Here is a 24,548-nt window from a genome sequence, read left to right as displayed (position 1 = left end):
TTGTAACGTTAGCAGCCTATTGCTGTGTATGGAGGTCTCCATACACAACAATAGGCTCCTAACGCTTCTAACGTATCGCAACAATAGGACTGTTTCCCCTGTATATTTTATTTGATAGCCATGTCGCAGCACGCTTATGCAAGGGCACTGACTTTGGGTTTGGCCGCAAGTCATTCTTATTTTATTTTGATACATATAGGGTAAACGCTCCTATGGTTGCGGTTCGTTAGAAGCGTTAGGTTCCTATAGTTGTGCATTGAGTCTTCATGCACAACTATAGGAACCTAACGCTTTTAACGTAGGGGAAACAGTCCTATTGTTGCGTTAAGTTAGAAGCGGTAGGAGCCTATTGTTGTGTATGGAGACCTCCATACACAGCAATAGGCTTCTAACGCTACAAACGTACCGCAACTATAGGAGCGTTTCCCCTAGTTTGATTTCGTTTTGAAAGGGAAAGACACTCTTCGAAACTAATCACGAGACGGCTTTTTTATCTTAAATGAATATTGGGGAGGAAAATTAAATGTGGAGATGGCTCCTTTAGTAGGTAGTATTTAACTGAGTTTGCAGGGCCTGGGATTGAACCCACATCTCGAACCAGTCGCCCTGATGATAATCAGGAAAATAAAGTAACGTAAACTAACCTAATAAGGGTGGTGTCATTCCCGGAAAATTAAAACACATTCTACACTTAAATAACATTACGAATTTATTTCAAATCAACTTCATCGATCGTAAACATAGCTTATAGATTTAGAGGTGCGTGGTGGTAAAAAACGATTATTCAGCCTACTTGCCCTGCTTGGCAGCCCAGTCGGTCCACGATCCCTTGTAGTTCCTGGCGCTAAAATTGGCGTAAGAAAGTGTAAATCAATCTCTGCAAATTTGCAATTCCAACATAATTAATACGAATGAGAATGCTGAAACCGGCACCAGTTCAGAAACACTATTTGCACACAGATTAAATAGATACAGCGAGATAGAACAGAAGAGTTATGCCTAGATAGACAAGCGACAGAACACAACGACTACGACATCGGGGTGCGGTTCAACATCGACCGACCACATCGAGACGTACTTTGTGTATCCGAGGCGGGTAGCCAGATCGGCGGCCGTCTGGGCCCTTCCACCGAGCTTGCAGTGGAAGATCACCTCCTGGTCCGGTTGGGGCTTATCGTGGCCGTACTTGGCCTTGAATTCATCAGCCGGCAGGTTTAACGCCCTTTCCAGGGTGGGAACTGAAACAGAAATAGGGAAAAAAAGGGAAAGCTCCTATCATGCCGAATAACCCTTAATTTTGATTGATGACTAATGATAAATATTAGTTGTGGTTAGGTTAGGTGTAACATTCTGCGGTTGTCCAAATCGCGATTTTCTGTGCCTGTTGCTGTGGATGATGGGGTTATAAATGAACAATACGCGATGACTCTAAGCACCACCACACGATGTTTGCTGCCTTACTTTGAGTACCCAAGGGTGTTGATGGTATCGATTGCCATCTGACTTCGTCTTCCTGTCCGGCAGAAAATTATGATGTAGTGATCGGGAGCGGGCTTCGGAACTCCATACAACTGCTGAAAGTCTTCTGTGTTGGTCTTCGGTGAGAATGCTTTCGCTACTTGCTCAACTGGATTGTGGAATGTTAAAGCTATCTTGTCTACGACAGGCTCCAGCTATTATCGGAATACTTACGGGGAATGTTGATGCTGGTTGGGATTTGACCGGTGGCAGCTAGTTCATCGGCACCGCGAACGTCGATCAGAAGCTTCTCCGGATGGTTCGGGAGGTCCAGGACTTCTTCGTAGGTGGCGATCGACATATTGCTTGACGGTGAAAAGAGGCCCGAGATCTGCGCAACGGAGGAAGGGAATCGCTTTTAAGTACTTTAGTGAAAATAGGGGCCTTCCCTTGCCTCAGTCGGTAAAGCCGGAGCTATGAAGGAAGACCATGCTGGGAAGTTCCGAAAACTTCTGGGAAGATTTGAGATCTTAAGGTCATAGCCTTAGCGTGAAACTTGAAATGCATAAATGTCAGCTTCCACAAGATATACAAATATGTTTATTGCTACTCCTTAATTGCTGCGCTACAACAAACCGAGAGTAGCAATTTCAGAATTGTATGATTTCCTTAGAGTATCACCTTAAAAACAAGTAAGTAGGATAGTTGAAGATGCTAATTTAGCGAATAGCGAGCTAGGACAACTTTTAAGGAAGGTACAAATCGGTTTTTTCATCTTTCTTTACCAAACTCCCCCTTTGGAGAGGGATGGTGTCCCCTCTCCAAAGGGGGAGTTTGGTAAAGAGGGATGGAAAAACCGATTTGTACCTTCCTTAAAAGTTGTCCTAGCTCGCTATCTACTATCTATATGCAATTTTCACACTGCCGTACTCTAACGGAACTATCAACTCTATGCTTTCATCTCCTCCATCTATCGTATAAAAATTACCACTACAGTCTGTTATTTGAAATTAGCATCTTCGACTATGTAAATCGTCAGCCGGCGCCAGTGGTGTAGTGGTAAGCGTGACTGCTTTCTAACACCCCAATGGGTCTGGGTTCAATCCCAGCCGAGGTCGGTGGGATTTTTCTGAGGCATAAAAATCTCTGGTCACTTCTTCCTTCGGAAGGGAAGTAAAGCAGTTGGTCCCGGCCCATATGCGTGTTGAATTGAATGGGTGCGATATCCTACGCAGGTGTGGAAGCTGCCTTCCTGCACATTCGATTGCCGTCAATGGATGGCAATCGATGTCCGTCGGTGATTGGCACTAGATTGCGGAACAGAGACCGACGTTAAATAAAGGAAAGAAGAACTATGTAAATCGTTGACTTCACGCAGAAGTCAAAGTAAGTAAGTAGGAGCTTATTAGGCCAATTTAGAAAACTTCAGGGATGTTCCAAGAACTTAAGGGAATATCCGAAACATTCAAAGAAATTTTTGAAATCATCAGGTTAGTTTCGAGAACTTGAGGAAAGTTCTGAACTTTAAGATACTTAAGGGTGAATTATAAAAATTACATGGCTGTTATATGGACTTCAAAAAAATTTCATGAACTAACATGAACAATAGAGAACATCACGACAATTCTATTAACGTCAAGAAAATTTCAGGAACTTTAGAATTGTGGAAACTTTAGGGAAGCTCCGAAAGCTTTAGGTAAAATATAACTTAAATTAACTTCAGGAAACAATGTTGTAGACTTTCCAAGTAAAAAGTCCAGAAAACTTCAAAGAAGTTGGGAGTCCAATGAAGGTCAGAAAAAGTTCCAGGAGAGGCAGGAAGTTTTTTTTTAAAAACTTTATGATAGTTCCATGAACATCAGAAATAAAGCGGGCACCCGCAATAATGGGAATTTCTTGGAATTCCAATGAACTTAAAGGAAGTTTTGAAAAGTTGAGGGTAGTTCCGAAAACTTCAAGAACAGGCAACACTACGGCAAGTTTTAAAATCGAAGATCAGATAAGTTCCGATAGCTTAGATTTGAGGAAAATTTCTTTGGATTCAATGGAGATCAAGGAGTTTCAGGGCAGTCGTGTTCAGAGATCTTAAAGGAGCTTCGAGCAGTTCTGAGAAATTTGCTTGAAATTTAGGGAAGTTCTGAGAACTCCATGTAAATGTCGAAAACTTTAGAGCAGTTTCATTGAATTCCGAAAGCCAGTAGGAACGTAGAAATTTTTTAAAAATACTGAGAACGAAAGAAAATTTGAATTGTGATTACACTTTCAGACGAATTTTAATGGTCTTATGAAGAGAATTGATAAGGGATTCATGGACGAATATATATTCGATTCTGTGAATGAATTAAAGGAAAGCTATGCAGAAATCAGAGATAATCTAAAGTCTGGAGCGATGAGATATTTTTAGGAGAGTTTCAAGGAATATCAGAATTCAATTCAAAAGTAATTGTAAGGATAACTCAAAAGAAATTCCTAGTCAATTCTTAGGAAAGTTTGAAGGAAATTCCGACAAGAGTTCCCAAATAATTTGGAAAAGTTTTCCAAGAAAATCTTGATAAGAATTTTATAGAGTTTTTGCCATAATTCTGCGCATTTCACAGTATATTACAATTTTGCAGTATATTACAATTCTATCTAAATTTATATTTTTCCCACACACAAATGGGAATGTTCATGTACATGTACAAAATTTCGAACTTTATGTTAGTTCCATGAACATCAGAAATAAAGCGGGAACCTGCAAGAATGAGAATTTCTTGGAATTTATATGAACTTAAAGGAAGTTTTGAAAAATAAAGGGTAGTTCCGAAAACTTCAAGAACAGCCAACACTACGGGCAAATTTTAAAATCAAAGATCAGATAAGTTCCGATAGCTTAGATTTGAGGAAAATTTCTTTGGATTCAATGGAGATCGAGGAGTTTCAGGGCAGTCGTGTTAAGAGATCTTAAAGGAGCTTCGAGTAGTTCCGAGAAATTTTGCTTGAATTTTAGGGAAGTTCTGAGAACTCCAGGTAAATTTCGAGAACTTTAGAGCAGTTCCATTGAATTCAGAAAGCCAGTGGGAACGTAGAAATTTTTAAAAATTACTGAGAACAAAAGGTAAGCTTAGCCCAAGTAACAATCTAAATGCTTGGAAGATTTATTCTTATTTTATCATTGTTTTATCATAGCATCCCTTCCAGCCTGTGGTTGTATTACGGTTTTGTGTGCTTGTCATAAAATCAGGCCGTCAAGTCGTCTATAAAACTGTTTTATGACTACTAAATTAAAACTCAGACTTCATAGTTTTAACGGTAGCTGTAAGGTGGTTCTGCATCACTACTTATAACTGAAGAATAAAACCAAAACAAAACACACAATTATGTTTTATGGTACACTTTTTATGACCGATATAAAACTTGAAGCAGTCTTAGACCTTCATTAAAGCTTCATTACAACTATCATCTTTATCAGAGGCCTAAGATTCACAGATAAGAAATATACTGCTACAACAATAAATACTCTGAAATGTTTTGTCATTATAAAAAACAAATCTATTCAGATATATGAAATGAAAACCCCTTCAGTGCTTCTGAACACGATGAAGACGAGACGATCGACAATATGAAACTCCTGGAGGAACTACAGTTATACGATCCCTACATAAGGCACAGTGCGGTGAAGGAGCTCTTAAAAATATTGAACAAGCGGCTTTCCGATACACTTCCGAAAGATCCACGAACCCTTCTTAAAGCAACGCCGACAGTTTCACTAAATCCGTTTGGAGATGGCCAGTATTGACATCACGGCTTTAAACCTTGTATTGAAAAAGCTTTTAGTGGATCCAATAAGCATTTCTTACATCTTGGATACAAGCGAAAATAGGAGGATCGCTTGGAATGTTGACTTTTTGACAGGTGGTCATGGTTTTTGTTTTGTTTTGATTCGCTGTACCGAATAAAACCAGCAAGCTAGTTATATAGCTTAAATATAACTTAACGCTCTCAATTTGGACTACGAAATGCTAAGATACAACCATTAGGTTTATGTTATGCTATAGAATTCCAATCTAGGAGAATATGTTATATTGAGGTATTTTTAAGGAGTAGCAAGTTATAACGAAAAAAAATGTCGCCGTATGAACAAATTTCACACAGTATGAATAATTACGCTTTAATTGATAGGCAATAAAACACTTTCATACATCTATGTATAATTAAATAATATGTGTTTGGTTATTGCTCAACAGTAGTAACAGTTTTGTACTAAATAGATAATCTTTGAATGACTCTTTAATGCATGGTGCTAATGCAGACAAATTAAAAATATCCCTATATTTTAGTATTCATATGGCGCACTAAAGTTATGCTCCTATTTGGTATAATAATCACCATAAATATTGCACGGCATGCTGTGAAGCATATACAGATTGGTTTAAAATTATAATAAAGTCGTCTTATTTTCAATGTACAATAATATCAGCCATTATTACCAAATGACAAGGATCATGATTTCACATCAAACATCGAAAGAATAAAACCACAATAAAATATTTCTCAATATTAACTATCATCCAAAAACCCCAACTTAAAACCTTCAAAGTTGTCAAAATGTTTTGCGTATCATGTTTTATCAACTTCTTCAGGAGCGATTTATGCGGTTGTAATATAGTTTTATGGTAGTCATTAGAAGGCTGTTAAAACTTTCTGACCTGGAGGAGGTTTTATGTTTTCATTTTTAACAATCACGTCTAGAGTGTGATAAAACTGACATAAATTCTATGCTCCTAAAGTAGTTCGCATATCAAGTTTTAATGACTGCATTAAAACTGGGCCAATTGGCCATGACATGGCTGTATTGCGGTTCTCAGGAGATTGTTAAAGCAATGTGGTCGTCAGTGAAGGTTTTATAATTTGGTTATATCAACTGCTATAAAACTTAAATAAAACAAAAATTGTTGCTTGGGAGAGGTCCTAAGAAAAATTTCAGGAACATCACTGAAATTGTATAAATTCACGGAGATTAAGAAATTGTCCGGAAGTTAAGAGATCTTTAGAACAGTTTTATTGATTTCAGGGCAGCGAGAACTTCAAGAGGGTGCACAAAAACTGTACGAAGAAGTTCCGGGGAATGGAAGAAAATACCGAGGATTCCGGGGAAGTTTCATGAATAGACTGCGGTATAGTAAGGAACTTTTGTAAAATTTTGGGTTTATCATCTTCAACTTCAAGGCGGATCAACCAGCTTCAAGGAAACTGCAGCAACTTTTAAGAAGTGTTATGACTTCATGGATATCCAGGAAACTTCAGAGTTGTCAATAAATCATCTGATACTAAGTAGTGCTAAGATCTGTAAATGTTAAATTTTATAAATTCTGGTACTGTCCATGAGCTTCAAAAGTTTCGGGAATTTCACAAAAGTCCAGTTAACCGTTTATTCTTTTCAGGTATGTTCCGAGCAGGGCCCCACAAAGTCACTTTCAATCGAAAATCATCAAGTGACGATGAAGCTGTAAACCATCACTTTCAATTGAAAGTCATTCTGTCTTCTCTTCGAGCAGATCCCCGTCAACATCAACAGAACCACTTTCGATCAGTTTTCATGCTGTTTCTTTTGGCTTGACTCGTGTTCATTTCTTCTTTCATTGTCAAATGAACTTACTTTTGCATTGAAGGGAAGCTGTTCGATCCAAATTCGCGCAGTTTTGTTATGACTTTTATTCACTCGGTTCATTGAAGCATTGTTGATTATTCACTCGGTTCATTTAAGCATAGTTGATTATTCACTCGGTTCATTTAAGCGTACGCGCATAGATCTGTGCACGTCTTCTTCTTCTTCTTCGCATTTCAAGCTTATGGCATATCGCATATTAGCTTATTGCGTGCTATCAACTTAGTGTTCTAGATGCACTTCCACAGTTATTAATTGAGAGCTTTCGATGCCTGTACCATTTTTGCATTGATATGATTGTGTGGCAAGTCCAATCATACAAGCCCAGGGAAGTCGAGAAAATTTCCAACCCGAAATATTCCTAGACCGAACCGGGAATCGAACCCAGCCACCTCCAGCATGGTCTTGCTTTGTAGCTGCGCATTTACCGACTGAGCTAAGGAAGGCCCCGTCTGTGCACGTGGATGTCAAATTTATCATTGTTGGATGGTTTGTTTACCCATCAATATGGGCATTTTTTGAATCGGGGTGACGTCTAGAGATCGAAAATTGAAATCATAGATGGCGGCTTCCAGTTTAATAAAAAGTGGGAAATACTATCAAATACCTATCAATAAAGGTATTTTTGGAATCGGGATGATGTCTAGAGGCTGAAAATCGATATCCGACGCCATTTTGAAATCCAAGATGGCGGCTTCCAGTTTAAAAAAAAGTGGGAAATACTATCAAATACCCATCAATATTGATATTATTGTAATCAGTATGGGGCTGTTCATAAACTACGTAGACATTTTTTTGGGATTATTGACCCCCCTCCCCCTGCGTAGACAATTGTCCATACAATTTTTTTAAAATTTGTATGGGCCGTGAAAAATTTTCAGCACCCCCCCCCCCCCTAAACTGTCTACGTAGTTTATGAACAGTCCCTATGAAGTCTACAGATCGAAAATTTATATGCGATGCCATTTAGAAATCCAAGATGGCGGCTTGCGATTTCAGAACAAATGGGAAATATTGTCAAATACCCATCAATATAGATATTTTTGGAAACGGGATGGCGTCTAGAGGTCGGAAATCGATATCCGACGCCATTTTGAAATCCAAGACGGCGACTTCCGATTTGCGGAAAAATGTCAAATACCTTACAATATGGTTATTTTCAGAATGGGAATGAGACGTAGATGACGAAAATTGATGTCACGCCGTCTTTAAATCCAAGATGGCGGCTTTGGTTTACAAAAAACAGTGAACTACTGTCAAATACCGATCAATGTGGGTTTTTTTGGAAGCTAGAAGCCAGAAGTAGATGTCCGACGCCACCTTGAAATACACGATGGTGGCTTCCGATTTCAGAAGAAGTGTCAAATGGCCTGCAAATGGCATCGGCTATCGATTTGCAGCATCAACGCGCCGTGGGAATCGGAAAGGTCCCCGTTCCGATAAATACCCTGATATTAGGGTACCTGACACTTCTTCTGAAACCCGATGGCTGCCATATTGGAGTCCAACATAGCGTCGGATATCGATTTTCGGCATCCACGCGGTTTCCCCGTTTCAAAAATACCCATATCTTAGGGGATTTGAAACGTTTTATGAAACTTTATGGCCACCATCTTGGATTTCAACATATCGCATATCGATGTTTGACATCTACGCGACGTCCCCGTTCCGAAAATACCCATATTGTATTTGACACTATCAATTTTTGACATCTCCGCATTGTGCCCGTTCCTAAAATACCCATATCTTAGGATATTTGACACTTCCGAAAACCAATTGTCACTATTTTGAATTCCAAAATGGCGTCGAGTATCGATTTTCAGCATCTACGCGCCGTCCCCGTTCCGAAAATATCCTATTGGAGGGTATTTAACACTTTTTTTGAAACCCGATGGCCGCCATTTCGGATTCCAAAATGGCGTCGGGTATCGATTTTCGGCACCTTCGCGTCGTCCCCGTTCCGAAAATACCCATATTGTAGGGTATTTGAGACTTTTCCTGACCCCGATGGCCGCCATCTTGGAGTCCAGAATGGCCTCGTTAATTTAATTTTCGTTTAACATAAAATTATAAATTACTAGCTGAGTGTGCCCGGTCTTGCTCGGGATTCAATATTAGCTTGAGTTTATGCGCCGATTTAAAAAAAAAGCATGCTATATTGTACGTAGCCCCCCCCTATTATCTAAGGGGCTACCCCCTATGATTATCTCCTTATACCCCCACACTCGCCCCCACATGCCTAATTTGGTTCCATTTGCTTGATTAGTTCTCGAGTTATGCAGAAATTTCTGTTTCATTTCTATGGGAGCCGCCCCTTACAGAAGGGGGAGGGGTCTCGAACCATCATAAGAATCTTCCACGGCCCCAAAAACCCCTGACCCCAGACAGACAGACAGATAGACAGAAATTCATTTTTATATATATAGATATATATAGATTACTATACATAATCCGGATGCCATCCCTATCGGCAACCGATATTGTGCGGATACTATATTTTGTTGCTTGACTACGTGATGCGTGACAAGTCGAATGAGCTCGAATTGAGGTGAAAGTGGAAAAAACGAAGGAAGCAGTTTTCGAGTCATTCATTGCGTCAATTGAAACAAGTCTTTGCTTCAAATGAAATGAACTGAAGCACTTGACGAACGAAACAAGCGATAGTCAAGTAATGTTTGAAGGGAAGAATGTTCATCGTGACTCGATAACAAGAAACACGGGATCCGGCGGAGAGTTCATTTTCTTTTCTTTGTTTCGAAAATGCATAGCCCTGGTTCCGAGTATGAATATAGAATATTCCGAGAATTTCAGAAACATCTGGAAAATTGTTGAAACTTAAGAGAAGTTCCGAGAGTTTCTCGTAAAATTTAGGAGTCTTCATGAAGGAACGAAATCTCCAAGTCAGAGCCCAGAGATTTTAGAGGAAGTTTTATGAGCTTCAAGGAAGTATGTATCAAAAACTTATATGCATGATGCATGATAGTGGTCTACCATCCATTGTAGCAGGGAAACTAAGTCCGATAGCAGTAAGCTGTCTTCTCTGTTTGTCTTGATCAAGCTTAATAACCTCTGATTGTCCTCAACATGTCGCTGTATAAAGGACCAAAATCGGATTGGGTGGATCGATAGGCAAAGTATACGCATCTATGGGACAGTAAAGAATCTCCTTCCAACAACATGATCGCATAATTTGTCAAAAATACAAGCCCCCAAACAGGAAGATGCCTCAATGAGCGGGGAGAAGAGCTCGCCCTTTATCCACGAAATGTTATCAACAGGGAGTTGGCATTTGCACTCTCCCCATCCAAATCGCTTCAATCGGGTGCCCTGATGGTCCCTCCCAATCCCAGCATTGTTTTGTGTTTAAACTTTCGCTGTCCTGCATCGCTGCTAGTCGCTCCTAGTCTCCCGTGTTATTTCTGATGTGTTCTACGACATTTCGACGTCCATTATAATGATCTTGAGTTCCTAGTTGCGTCTTATAAAAACCGTAACACCAGTGCGGAAAATAGACAGTGTAATTTCTCAACGAGCAATGAGCATCACTCCATTGTCGTTTCGCATCTGCTCAATTTTGCAGCTCTTCTTTCACTTTTACTTTGTGAGGAGAACCAGTCGATGGCTGAAAGCCTTATAAATAAAGGAGAAAAAACTAATATAAACTATAACTATATGATTAATTGTGAATCACCTTGGGTTCAAATAGAGGTGCAAACATTAATGCTCGATTACCACGGTAAAACTACAAGGGCTGTCCCTATGAGGTTGTACGCAATGGTGACGTAGGTCTACGTGGTATTATATAATAAATCTTATTTATTAACTGCAGCAGGAGCTTGTGTTTGGTGTAGGAATAGGAATTTGAGCGAGGTTCTCTCTGTTTATACTCTTTAGTATGACGCGCTTGACATAGATGGCCCACAGTGACTCACGAAGAGCTACTGATTTCGATCAATAGCGGTGCGGCTTCTCCCTCCTTGTATGTATGCTCATGTTGGCTGCATCTCGCTGCTTGCAGGCAGCCTTTCGTTGTGTACTGGAGAACACCACCACTCACCACGGGGTGATTGAATAAACACCGTTTGGTGAGACCGGATGGAATTAAACTTTGAAATCTGTGTTAGGGAAATCGTTTTTCGCAGGCAATCGGTGATAATTTTAATTATCATATCAACAGTTGCACATGCGTGCAATTTTCAATAGCGACATTTTGAAAAATGATTAAGTCTTAAATTTAACAGATGCGTAGAAATATTTCTGATCGAATGGTGATAAAATTATTGAAATTGGTCCAGAGGCAGCTGAGTTATTATCGTCCAAAATCTTTCATAATTTTGTTCCATGTTCCATTTTTGGTTTTCACAAAGTGTACCCCCATATAGAAATCACAGGCGTAGTCCTACGTCAGAAATCGGAGTATGGCTCTTTCGCTTCACACCTCTTCGCTAATATTTTCCCTAGCAAAATTTCATCTGTAATAATGAATCTACAATTTTTTTTATCGATTCAACGTGGAACGATTTTCGACTCAGTTTTCGTTTTTGATCTTCAGCACAACAGTTTGTCGAATCAAATAATTTAAGGAAGCATCCATTAAGTACGTCACGCGAAATTCAGGCAAAATTAACACACCCTTTGGCTTTTCATAGTTTTCTAAACCGCCCTACCTCCCTTAGAGCGTGGCGTATCTAATGGATCATCCTTTAATTGTATGTACAGTGAATCATTTATAGATGAGCCGTTATTGATTTAATGTTTACCGCCACGCGATATTTGTCGAAGGCGCAGCACCTGCATGCAGAGATATGTTATCACAAGATAAAGCGGGATAACGTTAGTTTGCATGCTCCTTTGAGATTATCTACCTGCGATTGGACACGTGTTGGGTTCAACGTGCTACAATAAATGTGTAATTTACTGATCTCAGGTTCTCATGCTACAAAATATTCTGTTCATACTGCCTGATTTTCTACATAGCCTTTCGAATCGACAGATTCAGTGCATTGACCTTATAGACCATCTTCTGACGATTGTGTCTCCTGCATTCTTCTTTCCAAACTGGTTTCACATCTATGTGATGCTCCGCTTAATCTTGGCCCAGTGCTTAAGATTACGGGGCAGTAGAAAGTTTGACCAGAAATCGAAACAGCACTCATTTTTCCCCAGTGGGATCTTTCTCAAAATTATGAACCTCAATCACTCAAATTCAAATTTTCACTAGATTATCTAGATCAATATTTACCCAATTGAAGAACGAGGCACACATGTAACACGATCTCTCCCAAAGCACTGAATAAAATGGAAAGTTGCGTAGAAAGGCTCTGAACTGGAATTATTTTCTTTTATTCGATTCACACACTATTGTACTTCGTGAAAAAAAAATGCTTCGCAGATAGTAGTCCGTGGTGGTCGGTTGCTAGGTTACTACTGACCATCGCCAGTACTGTGACCTGAACGAAGCGTCGAACGTCGTAATTCCAGCGTTGTCGTCGTCATCGTAATCATCATCATCATCATCATCATCGCACGATACAGGCATAGCAGCTATCATAGTGGGTAACTCCACCGCGAGGTGCCGGTATGCCTAAAAGCATGTCATGTCGACATGTGCATGGCTTCCTACACATACCATTACCGTGAGGGTGCCGGTATCAGTGATGCCACATTTTCCATCTGTATGTTGTGGTTCCACTCATCATTTTTGATTTTCCAGCTTCCATTTCCCGAAATCTATATAAATCTGTAGGTATATTTTTACAAAAATCTGTAATCTGTAATCATTTCGGAAAAATCTGTATGTGTGGCATCACTGGCCGATACATGCGATGCATCTTTCCACATTGCCTGTTCCAGCGAAAGGCAGTAATATGGGTGGCAGTAATTATTGATCAAAGCCTCTAGGCATGGGTGGTAATTATAAGGAAAGCAGCAAGTGGTGAAGTTCAAGCATTTATGAAAATTCCTGGGCAGCATTAATATGTAAAAATACATGGTTGCATGGCTTTGACAACAGTTTGGTAGTCAAATTTTATGATTAAATTGGGGAAAAATGCAGTTATTGCCTTAAATAGTATAGGAGTAATCAACCTAGCAGTGACTGACGTGTATAGTTTGAAAATGTTAGAATTCAACAGAGTTCTACGGTACTAAATAACAAGACAATTGGTGCCTTTTCTTGACTTTTAAGAAGATTAATAAATATTAGCAACACCTTCAAAACATGTTTTTGCACGCGTGCTGCTTTATTTGTTTTTCTTTTCTTTACTCAACTAATACGCATTGCGTAACGTTTCCCACATTTCTATATAACTCCTGTACAAACAATCATATAATAGTGGGCTTTCTGAACCGTTAAATAAACCACGCGGGACGAGCGAAAGATGGAAGTTGGTTTAGTAGAAGAAGCTGGTAGGTACCTAGCACAGAAACAAAATAAGAGCTTGCGGAATAAATCAGCAAATGCATCGTCATTGTGATGCCGCGACTTCGCTCACCCCCTAGGTATATAAAAGTTGAGCATTGTGCTGAGTCACGCTGACTCGGCACAACTTTTTGTCAGTTAACTGGTTTTTTTTTTACTTTCCTCCTCGCTCTGCATCTTCCGCCGATACCATTCGAATGATGGGGGTTAAAAGAGGCAGGTTACCTACACACAAATCAAACGGCAAATACATGAAATGTAAGACGTTTGTACATGTTTCTTAGGAGCCAATTTTTCCTGAATGAATATTTTCGTACAATTCCTTCAAAAAAATCTGAAAAGAATCATCCGATGACTTGTTAAGGTCAAATGAATCGGTGACAATAAATTTCATTCCTAACATTGGGAACAGATCCAGCACGCTAAAGGTTATGAGTTCAAATCTCATCCCCGGACAAGTCACGAATTACCAAGGGGTGGTCACTCTACACACTTATTTTACGCCAACTTTTTTCTCAGTGTGTCTCAGTGTGCTGCAGCTGTGCCGGCAGTGCCGATAAGTCATTGAACTGACTTTTGTTTGGTAACCCGGTATTTTAACAGCGCTTGTTTTTGTTTTTCGAAACCTGAGATGACCCGGGGGTAGGAAGGACATTTTCGTTCCGAGATATGTACTAGTACGAGTCTAAGTTGAGTGAGGAAAAGTTCCAGGTTTTTCAACAGCGGTTATTATCGTAGGCTGTCCCGAGTGATAAGTGAAGCATTTGAGGTGACCCGACATTTTCTCAACCCATCCCTCCTCTTTGCTTGTCCGTGTGTGCTAGTAAACAAAGCTCAATTTTAATGCTCATGGCGTTCAACGGAAACGGTGCCGGCGGTGGCCAGGACGGGCCGCACAACAAACGCCTATATACCGGCCAGGAGATGATCGCAGGGTGGCCAGTGACTTTTCATTTTTAAATTCCCGGTTTTACCGGTTCAAATCTAAAAATTTTCCCGGTTGTTGATATTCAACAAAAAACGAAATTGTACGCATTTTTTTAAAACGTGGCCAACTGTAAATTTTCAGTGATTATTTGTGGGAAAAATAAAAGCCAAATTACAGAAAGTGTTTTCTAAAGCTATAGGAAAAAATCAACTTCATGTGTCACTTAATGTATTCAAAACAATTTATTAATCTTTCGAGATACTTTGGTAAATCGAATTCTACCACATTTTATGCTCGATACATTTTATGATTTCAAAGCCCTAAAATTTATTGAGTGACAGAGATTAAGGTCACTGGGCCAAATGCTATCTGGATGAATAGGTTTTAAGAAAGAATTGTGAAGAATCAGAGATTTAATTTAAAACATGTTTCAGTAAAATGAACTTGATACAAATGAGAATTAGAGCAAATTGATAGTGATATCGGATAAAGAAAATGTGTATTCACTCCATCGTCTATACTAACATAAACATTAACATTAAAAAAAAAATATAAGTGAAACCTACTGACGTTTGAGCTCGCCCAACTTGAAACTAAACATGGTTCATAAAATTTAATACCCACGACCAATACTTGAAAAAAAAATACTCAAAGATTATTTACTAAAAAGATAGATTCCCAAGATTCTGGGGCTTTGAAATTTGTGTAGAGTCTGAAAATAGAAATTTTCTTCAAAATTTGGGATTAATAACAATTTTCGTGATGCAATATTTGGAGAAAAAATAGTTAAAATGTGAGAGTTTGAAAATTTCCCAAGATCACAGATTTAATAAAAAAAAATATCATGTTTATTAAATAGTCGTGCAGTCATAATTGTCAAGGCTCTGAGACTTGGAAGCATTTTAAGGGTTATAACAAATTACAGAACAATCGATAGAATCTTGCGGACAACGGATCTTGGAATTTTCAGTAAAATTTCAAAGTATTCAAAGTGTTGATTTCAAACAACTATTGAGGAGGATTCCCACATAGTTTTCGAAGGAGAAGTTCTGAGCAGAATTTCCAAAATTATTCTGACATGAAGTCCTTAGAAATTGTTAGAAGAATTTGGAAGGATTTCTGGGGAGAAGATTGCAAGTTCTAAATTAAATTATTAGGTAATTTTTGAAGAATCCCAAGAGAATTATGATGAGAATTCAACAAGACACAGAGTTCTAAGAGTGTTCTTGCGATAATTTAAACGCTAGTGTGAAAGATTCATCAAATAGCTCCAACAAAATTTATTGCCAAAAAAATTGCTAATAATTAGAAAGAAATTCTTTAAAATACTCCAAGGGGTTTCTAAATACTTAAGTAATTACAAATTTCGAAAGATTTATGCTCTTTTGAATAGAGTTAAAAGAAAATTTTGAAAAGAATTTCAATGAAATCAAAGTCTCCGAATATGTTTAAGGGAATTCTAAGACGGATTTCAAACAATTTCTTAGAAGGGGTTTCAAGGAAATTCAAAAATAATTCAACGGTAATTATTACGCAGAGTGTTTTCTGGTTAATTTTAGAATAATTCTATAAAAATACAGAGCAGGATTCCAAGTTCATTCTGAAAATCATATCATGAGAATTTTGAATAAAATTAAAACCCGGGAAAAGAATAGTTCAGTTTCAGTTTTTACAAATATTTGTTTCTAAAGTTCAGCATCTTCTTTTGTTTTAAGGCTCATGCACTTTACATCTGAAATTGAATCGTAAAAATTAATTTGAAATATTGCTGAGTGATTAAATTCTAAAAACAATAAGGCGGGAATCTGAAGAAAATTATGTAGCAAATAAAGAAAGACATTCATTTGGTAAAAAATCACTCTGTTTTAATGGTTTATTCTAAAATTCAGGTGTAAAAATGTATTCCTATGGTGTGATTAATTTATTTTTCCCGGTTCTCTCATCGAATTGCTGGATTATTCCCGGTTACTTTTCAAATTCCCGGATATTTCCCGGTATTCCCGGTTCGCTGGCCACCCTGTGATCGAGACAGTTCCGCTCAATAGCCGGAACAACAACAACATCAACGTAACAGATGAGTCTCGGCGAAAGCGCGAGGTAGCAACCCGGCCCAACCATATCCTGCTGTTCACCATCATTAATCCAGTGGATGTTCTACACACCATCTACTCACCCAACGGACACGTGCAACGTATAAAGATATTCAAGAAGAATGGAGAAGCTATGGTTGAGTTTGACAGCCCAAGTAACATTTCAAGTTTTATCGTGGTTTTAAAGTGTTCTACAAGTCTAAATCATGGTCTTCAGAACCCTCTTAAAACTCAAATTGCTACTTGGGAGGAAACGGATTTGCACCAAATTTTTCACCGCCGTCGAAAAAATGGAAACCAACACCGGCCGGAACACACTTCGGACTGACGGAGGAAGCACCGCTGACCCGAAAAGGACCAGCCAACTTCATTCAACCGGCACAGCAACAGGGTGCAACGATGATGGTCTACGGACTCGAGAACAACACAGGCATCACCGATAAGCTGTTCAATTTGTTCTGCCTGTACGAAAATGTTGTCAGGATAAAGTTCCTGAAGCCCAAAGAGCATCCAGCACTTGAACAACATTCCAATCGGAAATGATGGTACCACATTTCAGATTGCATTTTCCAAGCAGAACTACTTGTCAGAGTCCACCAACCCCTACACCCTGATGGACAATTCGATCAGCTTCAAGGACTACTGAGCCTCCAATAACAATCGCTTCCTTTCCCGAGCAAGATTCTCCACTTCTTCCATACCCCACCCGGTATGTCCGAGGATCTGCTGCTGACTGCATTCACCACCAAGGACTGCCACCCGTCGCAAGTGCGAATGTTCTCGCTGAAATCGGAACGTTCCTCCTCCGGATTGCTGAAGTTAATCAGCTTTTCATCGATGTGTGTTCTTGTTAACTTATTGCTCAACAAGTCAAAATCATCAAAATGCAAAGCCTTTCCCCGGAAAAGCGTAAACAGATCGTGCACAAATCGTGCACTTTTCTCAACCTATCAGTAAGGAAGTTGGCGAAATTGGAGGAAGTAAGTATCGAAGCAGTTCAAACCGCCATCCGGAAGTTCGGTGAAGAAGGTACCTCCGAGGACACATCGGAATCTGGCCGTAAAACGGGACCGTGGACCAGAAGATCACCAAGCTTTCGTCAATAAGAAAAGTGCCTCTGTTCGAGATTTGGCCAAAAAACTGAGAACATCGAAGAGTCCTAACATCCAACGTGCCAAGGCAAGAAACGGGTTGAAAACGAACAAGAAGCAGAAGATGCCGAAACGGAGTCAGAAACAAGCCGCATATGTCAATCCGAGGGCTTGGACGCTATACGATAGCCTGATGTGTGGAAAATTGTGTTATCATGGACGATGAAACATACGTCAGATTTGACTACACAAGACGCTTCCAGGAGACCAATACAACACAGTCCGTGATGGTCAGGAAGTCTGGTAAGAAGGCCATGGTTTGGCAAGCGATATGTGAGTGTGGCAAGTTGTCAAAGCCATTTGTGACGAAGGAGACGATGAACACTGAAACTCACGTTCGGGTGTTTTTGAATCGGCGTCTGCGGTCCAATCTTAGATACATAGGCCAACATTAGAGCAATTCCCCCTATTGTACGTCTATTGTAATACCAATACTGTAGAACGCCGTTAGTTTGAATAGCACTAGTTATGGTTACTTGGGTATGGCTCGGGATTTCCACTGTGGCGTGCTTCTATTGTGACATACCCATATGTATTTTTGTGGTGCGACATGGTGGAAACGTGTGAGCATAGTTGGAGCATATACCCTATATAATTTAAAAATCAGCTAGGAAACTAACTTCAAAGTGAAGCAGAGACGAACTAAGATATAATAAATATAGGTCAAAGTCAAAAGTACTTGTACTAGTAAATGTTAAATTTTTGATTACATGCGTAGATTAGAAATTTCAATTATTTATTAAATTAGACTAATGAGATATCATAATCATCAAATCAACTTAAATGAGAAAATTCAGAAAGTTCATTAACATTAAGTAGATTAACAAAAGAGTTAGGATACGGGTGTCCGCTTAGGAAGGCAACTAGCCTTTAAAGTTGTAGATTAAATCGTCGAGGGGGCTAAGGGGGGGCTGTTGCATTTCTTTATTTTGCTAAACTACGGTCAAATAAAAACTCGCGAAGATGCTATTCAATCAAATGACGTCAAGGCAACATAGTTTTGGATATTTTTTTCTTGTGACCAATAATATGACATTGAGTGAGGCCTAATATTATTTGAATGGTTAAACAAATATGGTTATGTTTATTTCATAACAATGATTGGGACCTCGATTTTGGGAGCTTACTGATTTTGAACCAGCAATGATCGTTTGTTCATGCTTTTTGTAATGAAATCACATAGCGTCCGGATCTCATAAATTTAAGCATCTCAATCTTAAGAAAATTCTCAGAATTTGGTAATTCCATGAATTTTGTAACTAACGCTTTTTTTAGATTTTAAATATTTCATCATCAGTTAAATCTCAGACATAAGAATCAAAATTAAGTTCTAGAAGATTGAATTTTATAATTTTCTAAATGCTGGCTTTGAAACATGGGAAAGTGCTCGCAGAATAAATTTCACACATTTTGGACTTAGGAAAATGGGCAAGATATATGTCCATGCACAATTCTTAACATTCTGAATGTTAAAATAAAATTAGTTTTGAGATCCAAAACCCATGATTTCAAGATTTTGTAACTAAAAAAAATTAGATATCTCTTATACAGATTGTAAGCATAAATTCGTCGAATATAAATTTAAATAACAGTCAACGAAATTAGATCAATTGTCATTGTTCTTTAACTTATGTAATTGTAACTTATGCAACGTTTCCTGAACATCTATAAAACTCCCTTTAGATTTACAATATTTTCCCAACTTCTACGAAGTTCTCTGAATTTATTCCATTTTCCATATTTATTCCATCTCTCGTAATCCTTCGAAGATCTCTGAACATCTTTGCACTTCTCGAAAGATACCTATCATCTACAAATGTTCTTGAACACCTCGAAAGTTCCTTGAAATTTAACGAAGTTCTCAAAACCTCTGAGAAGTTCATGGAGCTTTTTTGAAGTAAGATCTGTGACAAACTGCAAAGAAGCTCCCTTAACTGGAGCAAGGATCCCTGACGTTCTTAGAAGTTTATTGAACTATTTTTAGATCTGAACTTTTTCAAAATTCCTTACACTTAAATGAAGTTTTATGCAGCTCCACAAAATGCTACGAAATTCGCAAAACATCTACAAAGTTTGCTGTACTGCTACGTTCCTTGTTGATTTGCAACGAAGATTCACGAACGAAATTTCTATAATTTGTACGTAATTTCCACAACTAATCCAAGTCCGTGAGGCTTCAAAAAAGTGCCGTGAAATTATAAAGAGGTTCCCGATCAATAGTGAGCTTCCCTGAAGTAAAATAATGTTCTCTTAACTTCTACGAAGCTCAAACTTTAATAAATTTTTCACTTCTACACGGTTTTCATAACTTTTCCAAGTTCCTTGCTTCTACGATTTTTTTTGAAGGTCTATGAAGTTCCCAAAATTTCTACTAAATTTCTTCAATTTCAACGATGTTCAATGAACTTCTTAGAAGTCCTTGAAGTTTTACGAAGGTCCCAGAAGTTGAAGAAAATACCTTGAGTTCATGGTTAATTTGTAGAACCTGAAGACATCTTGTTATGCCAGCGATTAAATATTCATATAATATAATTTCTCAAAACTCTCTTTCTTCTAGTCCAGAACATAAGAAAAGTAGTTAACTGAAAGGAATTTAAAAAAAAATTGTTGTTTGTGGTCCAATTTTAATAATCGCTGTTAAATAGTAACATTGAACTTGCCAAGCTTGACAAAATACCAGCAAGTCAAAAAACAAACATCAAAAAGTCTGGGGTTCGGGTAACTTTGAGATGATCAAACCGATTTGTACCTTCCTAAAAAAAATTGTCCTTACTCGCTTTCTACTCTATATACCCAATTTTCACACTGCCGTACTCTAACGGAACTATCAAATCTATACTTTCATCTCCTCATCTATCGTATAAAAATTAGGGGAATTTACGTATTCTCGTCAATCTAAGCAGCGTCTGCACTTCTACTAGCATTTTCTCAGCGTCACGCACATATATGATCTGTCTGTTTGTTTACATTCATCTGCTGCTTGCTTTTCTATCCATTCCAATCGACAGAATTCTTCAAAACTGTTTGAAAGCGTTTTTACAACGCTCCAAACTTCTCAGGTGAGTGTGACTATTGTCGGCAGCCTCTTTTTCTTCGGCAACCTTCCCATTAGAAATGCGTGTTAACCAGCTGTTCTATTATCGGCAACTCGAAATCAACCCCATTTTGTAGTGCGTATGCTTTATTTGAAGAAAAATGTAGCATTACTGGATTGCTCGATCGTTCAAATATAATCAGATTGAAGCTGAAAGGCTAAACAATCGTTTGGACACATTCAGGGAAGTGCGTTGATAGGAAAACATAGTGAAATTAACGTTTAAATTTTGGTTGCCGAAAACAGTCAATGGGTGCCGAAGCCAACATTTACCCTACCACTTTAGTCTTTTTTTTTAAATTAGTATCTTCAACTATGTAAAACATTACGTTGTTTTATTCCAATAATAAACTGTGCTTATAGTTTCTGGGACACCCTATATGTTAAGCACATCATGAAATTATCTAACATAAACTTTATATAATTCATTGAAAAGTCTTCTGACGACTACAATACAGATTCTGTAAACCTTTCACACAAAACTGTAAGACAACCTTACATTCTCCGATTGGGTGTACAACCAGTTTTAAAATCGTGTAATGATGAATTTCGAAAAACGAATGTGTTCCCCTGCAAAACCCGGCTGGATTTGGCGCATGAGGCTAACCGATTTATGTTTTTCATTTTGAAGTTGGGTGACTTTATACATAGGAAAGTAAAATCTCATCATTACTTGCATAATGACTGGTGAATTGAGTATATTTCTATGAGAACGTCAAACCGTTAACAGTGATTATCGTATTGAACGCAAAGCCTCGACGCCATGACACCAACAATCAATACGAAACTAACGATTTTAAATTGGCTAACTACTTGACTAGCCTATTGGTCCCAAGCAAACGATTAACGGACCCCATTCTAGTCGAAATTCTAGTACTACGCAATGTTTGTTTTGATTCGCTATGAAAGTTTGACAGATAAAATGAGGGGTTATTGGATTTTCCTATGTTTCGAGGGGTGAATCGATTAGCTTGGGACCGAAGATAGTACCAGAGCTGAGCCAAAAAGTTGAGCACGTTATTTCGGGACCTTCTAGTCTTAGAGTTACTTCTATGATGACACGTTTTATCCCCGGATGTGGAGTCGGAAATGGTGGAATAATTTCGCTAACACCGACTCCATGATCGGAATATTGAATTCTGAACCAAGGATACCAGATTAAAATGTAAGTTTGAAATGTTGTAAACATTTTAAAGACACATTCCATCTCATTGTAGCAAAGGTGATGCACAACTTTTCGGTCCGTCTTAAGTTTGTCAATACAACATACAATAGTCAGCTTTGATTTGCAGCTTGTATGTGGGCTCATCATCAATATGAAACTAACGATTTTAAATTGGCTCACCACTTTAGTAGCCTATTGGTCCCAAGCAAACGATTAACGTACCCTATTCTAGTTGAAATTCTATTACTACACTATGTTTGTTTTGATTCGCTATGAAAGTTTGACAGATAACATCAGGGGTGTGTGGATTCATGCAGAACATGCAGGGGTGAGTGAAATAGCTTGGGACTGCTTGGGACCGTTGTTCTGGTACTGAGTGAGCCAAAAATAATAATGATTTTCATCGGGACCCAGCGGTCTTAGAGTTACCTCTATGAGAAGGTCACCCAGGGCAAGAGTACCATCCTCAATATATTTTGAAAATGAAATCATTTCAATCCTATCTCACGATGAACCTATGCACGGTATTCCTATGAAGCATTATAAAAAGTTCTGTCCGAATCGAAGTCGTAGAAAAAACTGCAAAAAATCTTTTTGTGTTGATGCATTGAAAAGCTAGTTTTTTTTATAAGAATAAGGCATCATAAAATAAGTTTTTCGAAATTTCCAATTTACAACAATCAATACGAAACTAACGATTTTAAATTGGCTCACTACTTGACTAGCCTATTGGTCCCAAGCAAATCGATTATCGTATCCCATTCTAGTAGAAATTCCAGTACTACACTATGTTTGTTTTGATTTTATATGAAATTTTGACAGATACAATGAGGGGTTCGTGGATTTTCCTATGTTTCAAGGGGTGCATCGATTAGCTTGGGACCGAAGATAGTACCAGAGCTGAGCCAAAAAGTTGAGCTCATATCTTCGGTACCTTCTGGTCTTAGAGTAACCTCTATGGTTTTACGGTACTCGATTAGCTGGCGTATATAAGAAACATTTGCGGCAGAAATTTGAAAATCAGTGGTCCCTTTATTATGCCAATGTCATTTGCGCACTAACATTGAAGAGAATGATATTGATATTCTAACTGTGTGCACTGATGCTGAAGGCTGGCGCACAATGCACAAGTTTCCGGGATTTTTGACAGATGAATGGATGGACTAACTGTCAACCTGAAAACTTATCCATTGTGCGCCGGGCTTGACATCGGCTAGTGAAATCCAGCATTTTTTAGGTATTGATATTGGCTGGCATTTTTGCATTTCAAAACAACGAAAGCCTTCAACTGTCTTATGTTACTTCATACGCGAAGTTTGCGATTTTCAAAGTTGGTTGGAAATGCTATCTAACATGAAGCTTTAGTGTGATAATTTATTAGCTAGAGAATGGTCTTTAGGAGAGGGTAGCTAGATAGTTCCGTTAGAGTACGGCAGTATGAAAATTGAATAAAAGTATGAATGGCCCTTCGCTCATTTTCAACTTCTATTCAATTTTCATACTGCCGTACTCTAACGGAACTATCTACCTAGCCTCTCCTAAAGACCATTCTCTAGCTGATAAATTATCACACTAAAGCTTCATGTTAGATAGCATTTCCAACCAACTCAACGAAAACCTTCTGGGCGAGAAAGGCATGTGAAGATTTTTAGAATTTCAAATAGAAATTTTCCCAAATTAGGTATCACAAATCGAGCAATAATTTTTCAAAATTTCAAGCGTATCTTTGAAAGCTTGATTCTTCCTGGAATATTTTTAAGGATTTGATTGGGAATTATTTCATGGATTCCGTTATGTTCAAACCTGTTATTATAAAAATCCAATAATTTTGCTAATATAACCACTGGCAGCTCTGCCAGAAAAAAGATTTTATTTTGCCGGGGAAAATCTCATTGATACAACATATTAGAAATTAGCTTCGTTGAGATACATAGGTTGGGGCCTCAACCAAAAGTAACCAATAGCAATTTCTTTCGTGTTTTTGGATAATTATAGCTGAACAACGACTATACCAGTGTTTGTACAATGAGATCCATTTAAGGCGGGGAATTCTGAGGATATTGCCAAGAAGTTCATTGGAGAAAAATAATCCAGTGCATAATTTCATGAGAATTTTCGGAGAATACTTAGGGGATATGCTAAAAAAATTATTAATTAAATCTGAGAATAATTTCAGGATCACTTGGAACTCCAAGTGAATTCAACGAAAATTCTGAAAATACAGCCAAGATTCCTATAGTATGGATTTGTTCTTGCCGGATTCCTATAGTATGGGTGCCACTGGATTCCTATAATACGTTCGATCCGACATTAACGAATACACGTAAACCATATGGGATTTGAGCTAATTGAGACCAAACCAAGGGATAGTTCACTTCGCACACCAATCTTGGGTAAACTTTTTTCTCAGAGTGCCGCAAGTGTGCCGAGTGTGCCGGTAGTGCCGGTAATAGAGCAAGCTGCGATTTTTTTTGAAAAATACGAATATGATGGTATATTTAGCCGCCGTCCATAAGATAATAAATTTTTCATGAAACTGATCCTAGAGCTCCGCGGTTTTTTCGAAACCACTCATAAACGTCTTATCACAATGA

General features: G+C 38.4%; 1 protein-coding gene across 2 annotated transcripts; it reads right to left on the bottom strand.

Moving 5' to 3' along the window:
• Window positions 1-740: 740 nt before the first annotated feature.
• Window positions 741-12,542, bottom strand: LOC135710562 (rhodanese domain-containing protein CG4456-like). Of its 2 annotated transcripts, XM_065233174.1 has the most exons (4): window positions 12,348-12,524; window positions 1,693-1,849; window positions 1,079-1,238; window positions 741-844 (listed from the first exon to the last, which is right to left on the bottom strand). In XM_065233174.1, the coding sequence occupies exons 1-4, from the start codon at window positions 12,369-12,371 to the stop codon at window positions 790-792; spliced, it is 396 nt and encodes a 131-aa protein (XP_065089246.1). In that variant the 5' UTR covers window positions 12,372-12,524; the 3' UTR covers window positions 741-789. The 2 variants fall into 2 exon arrangements, with proteins under 2 accessions (XP_065089246.1, XP_065089247.1); XM_065233175.1 differs by lacking the exons at window positions 741-844; window positions 1,079-1,238 and adding an exon at window positions 1,443-1,627 and having other exon boundaries at window positions 12,348-12,542.
• Between the last annotated feature and the right edge of the window lie 12,006 nt (window positions 12,543-24,548).

This window comes from Ochlerotatus camptorhynchus, unplaced genomic scaffold, assembly GCF_037179485.1.
Source record: "Ochlerotatus camptorhynchus isolate MF236.1 unplaced genomic scaffold, CSIRO-AGI_Acam_v1.1 ptg000391l, whole genome shotgun sequence".
In the NCBI taxonomy this organism is placed as follows: Eukaryota; Metazoa; Arthropoda; class Insecta; order Diptera; family Culicidae; genus Ochlerotatus; species Ochlerotatus camptorhynchus.
This window is presented reverse-complemented; position numbering and strand designations above follow the sequence as displayed.

Bases quoted from the DNA above. Each gene is read 5' to 3' on its own strand.
- LOC135710562 (XM_065233174.1), bottom strand. From the start codon at position 12,371: ATGTGTGCCTCGTTCTTCAATTGG. The intron at 1,850-12,347 runs GTAAATATTGAT...TCCGTTGCGCAG, and splicing joins GTGCCTCGTTCTTCAATTGG to ATCTCGGGCCTCTTTTCACC. The intron at 1,239-1,692 runs GTAAGTATTCCG...TTTCTGTTTCAG, and splicing joins AACCAGCATCAACATTCCCC to TTCCCACCCTGGAAAGGGCG.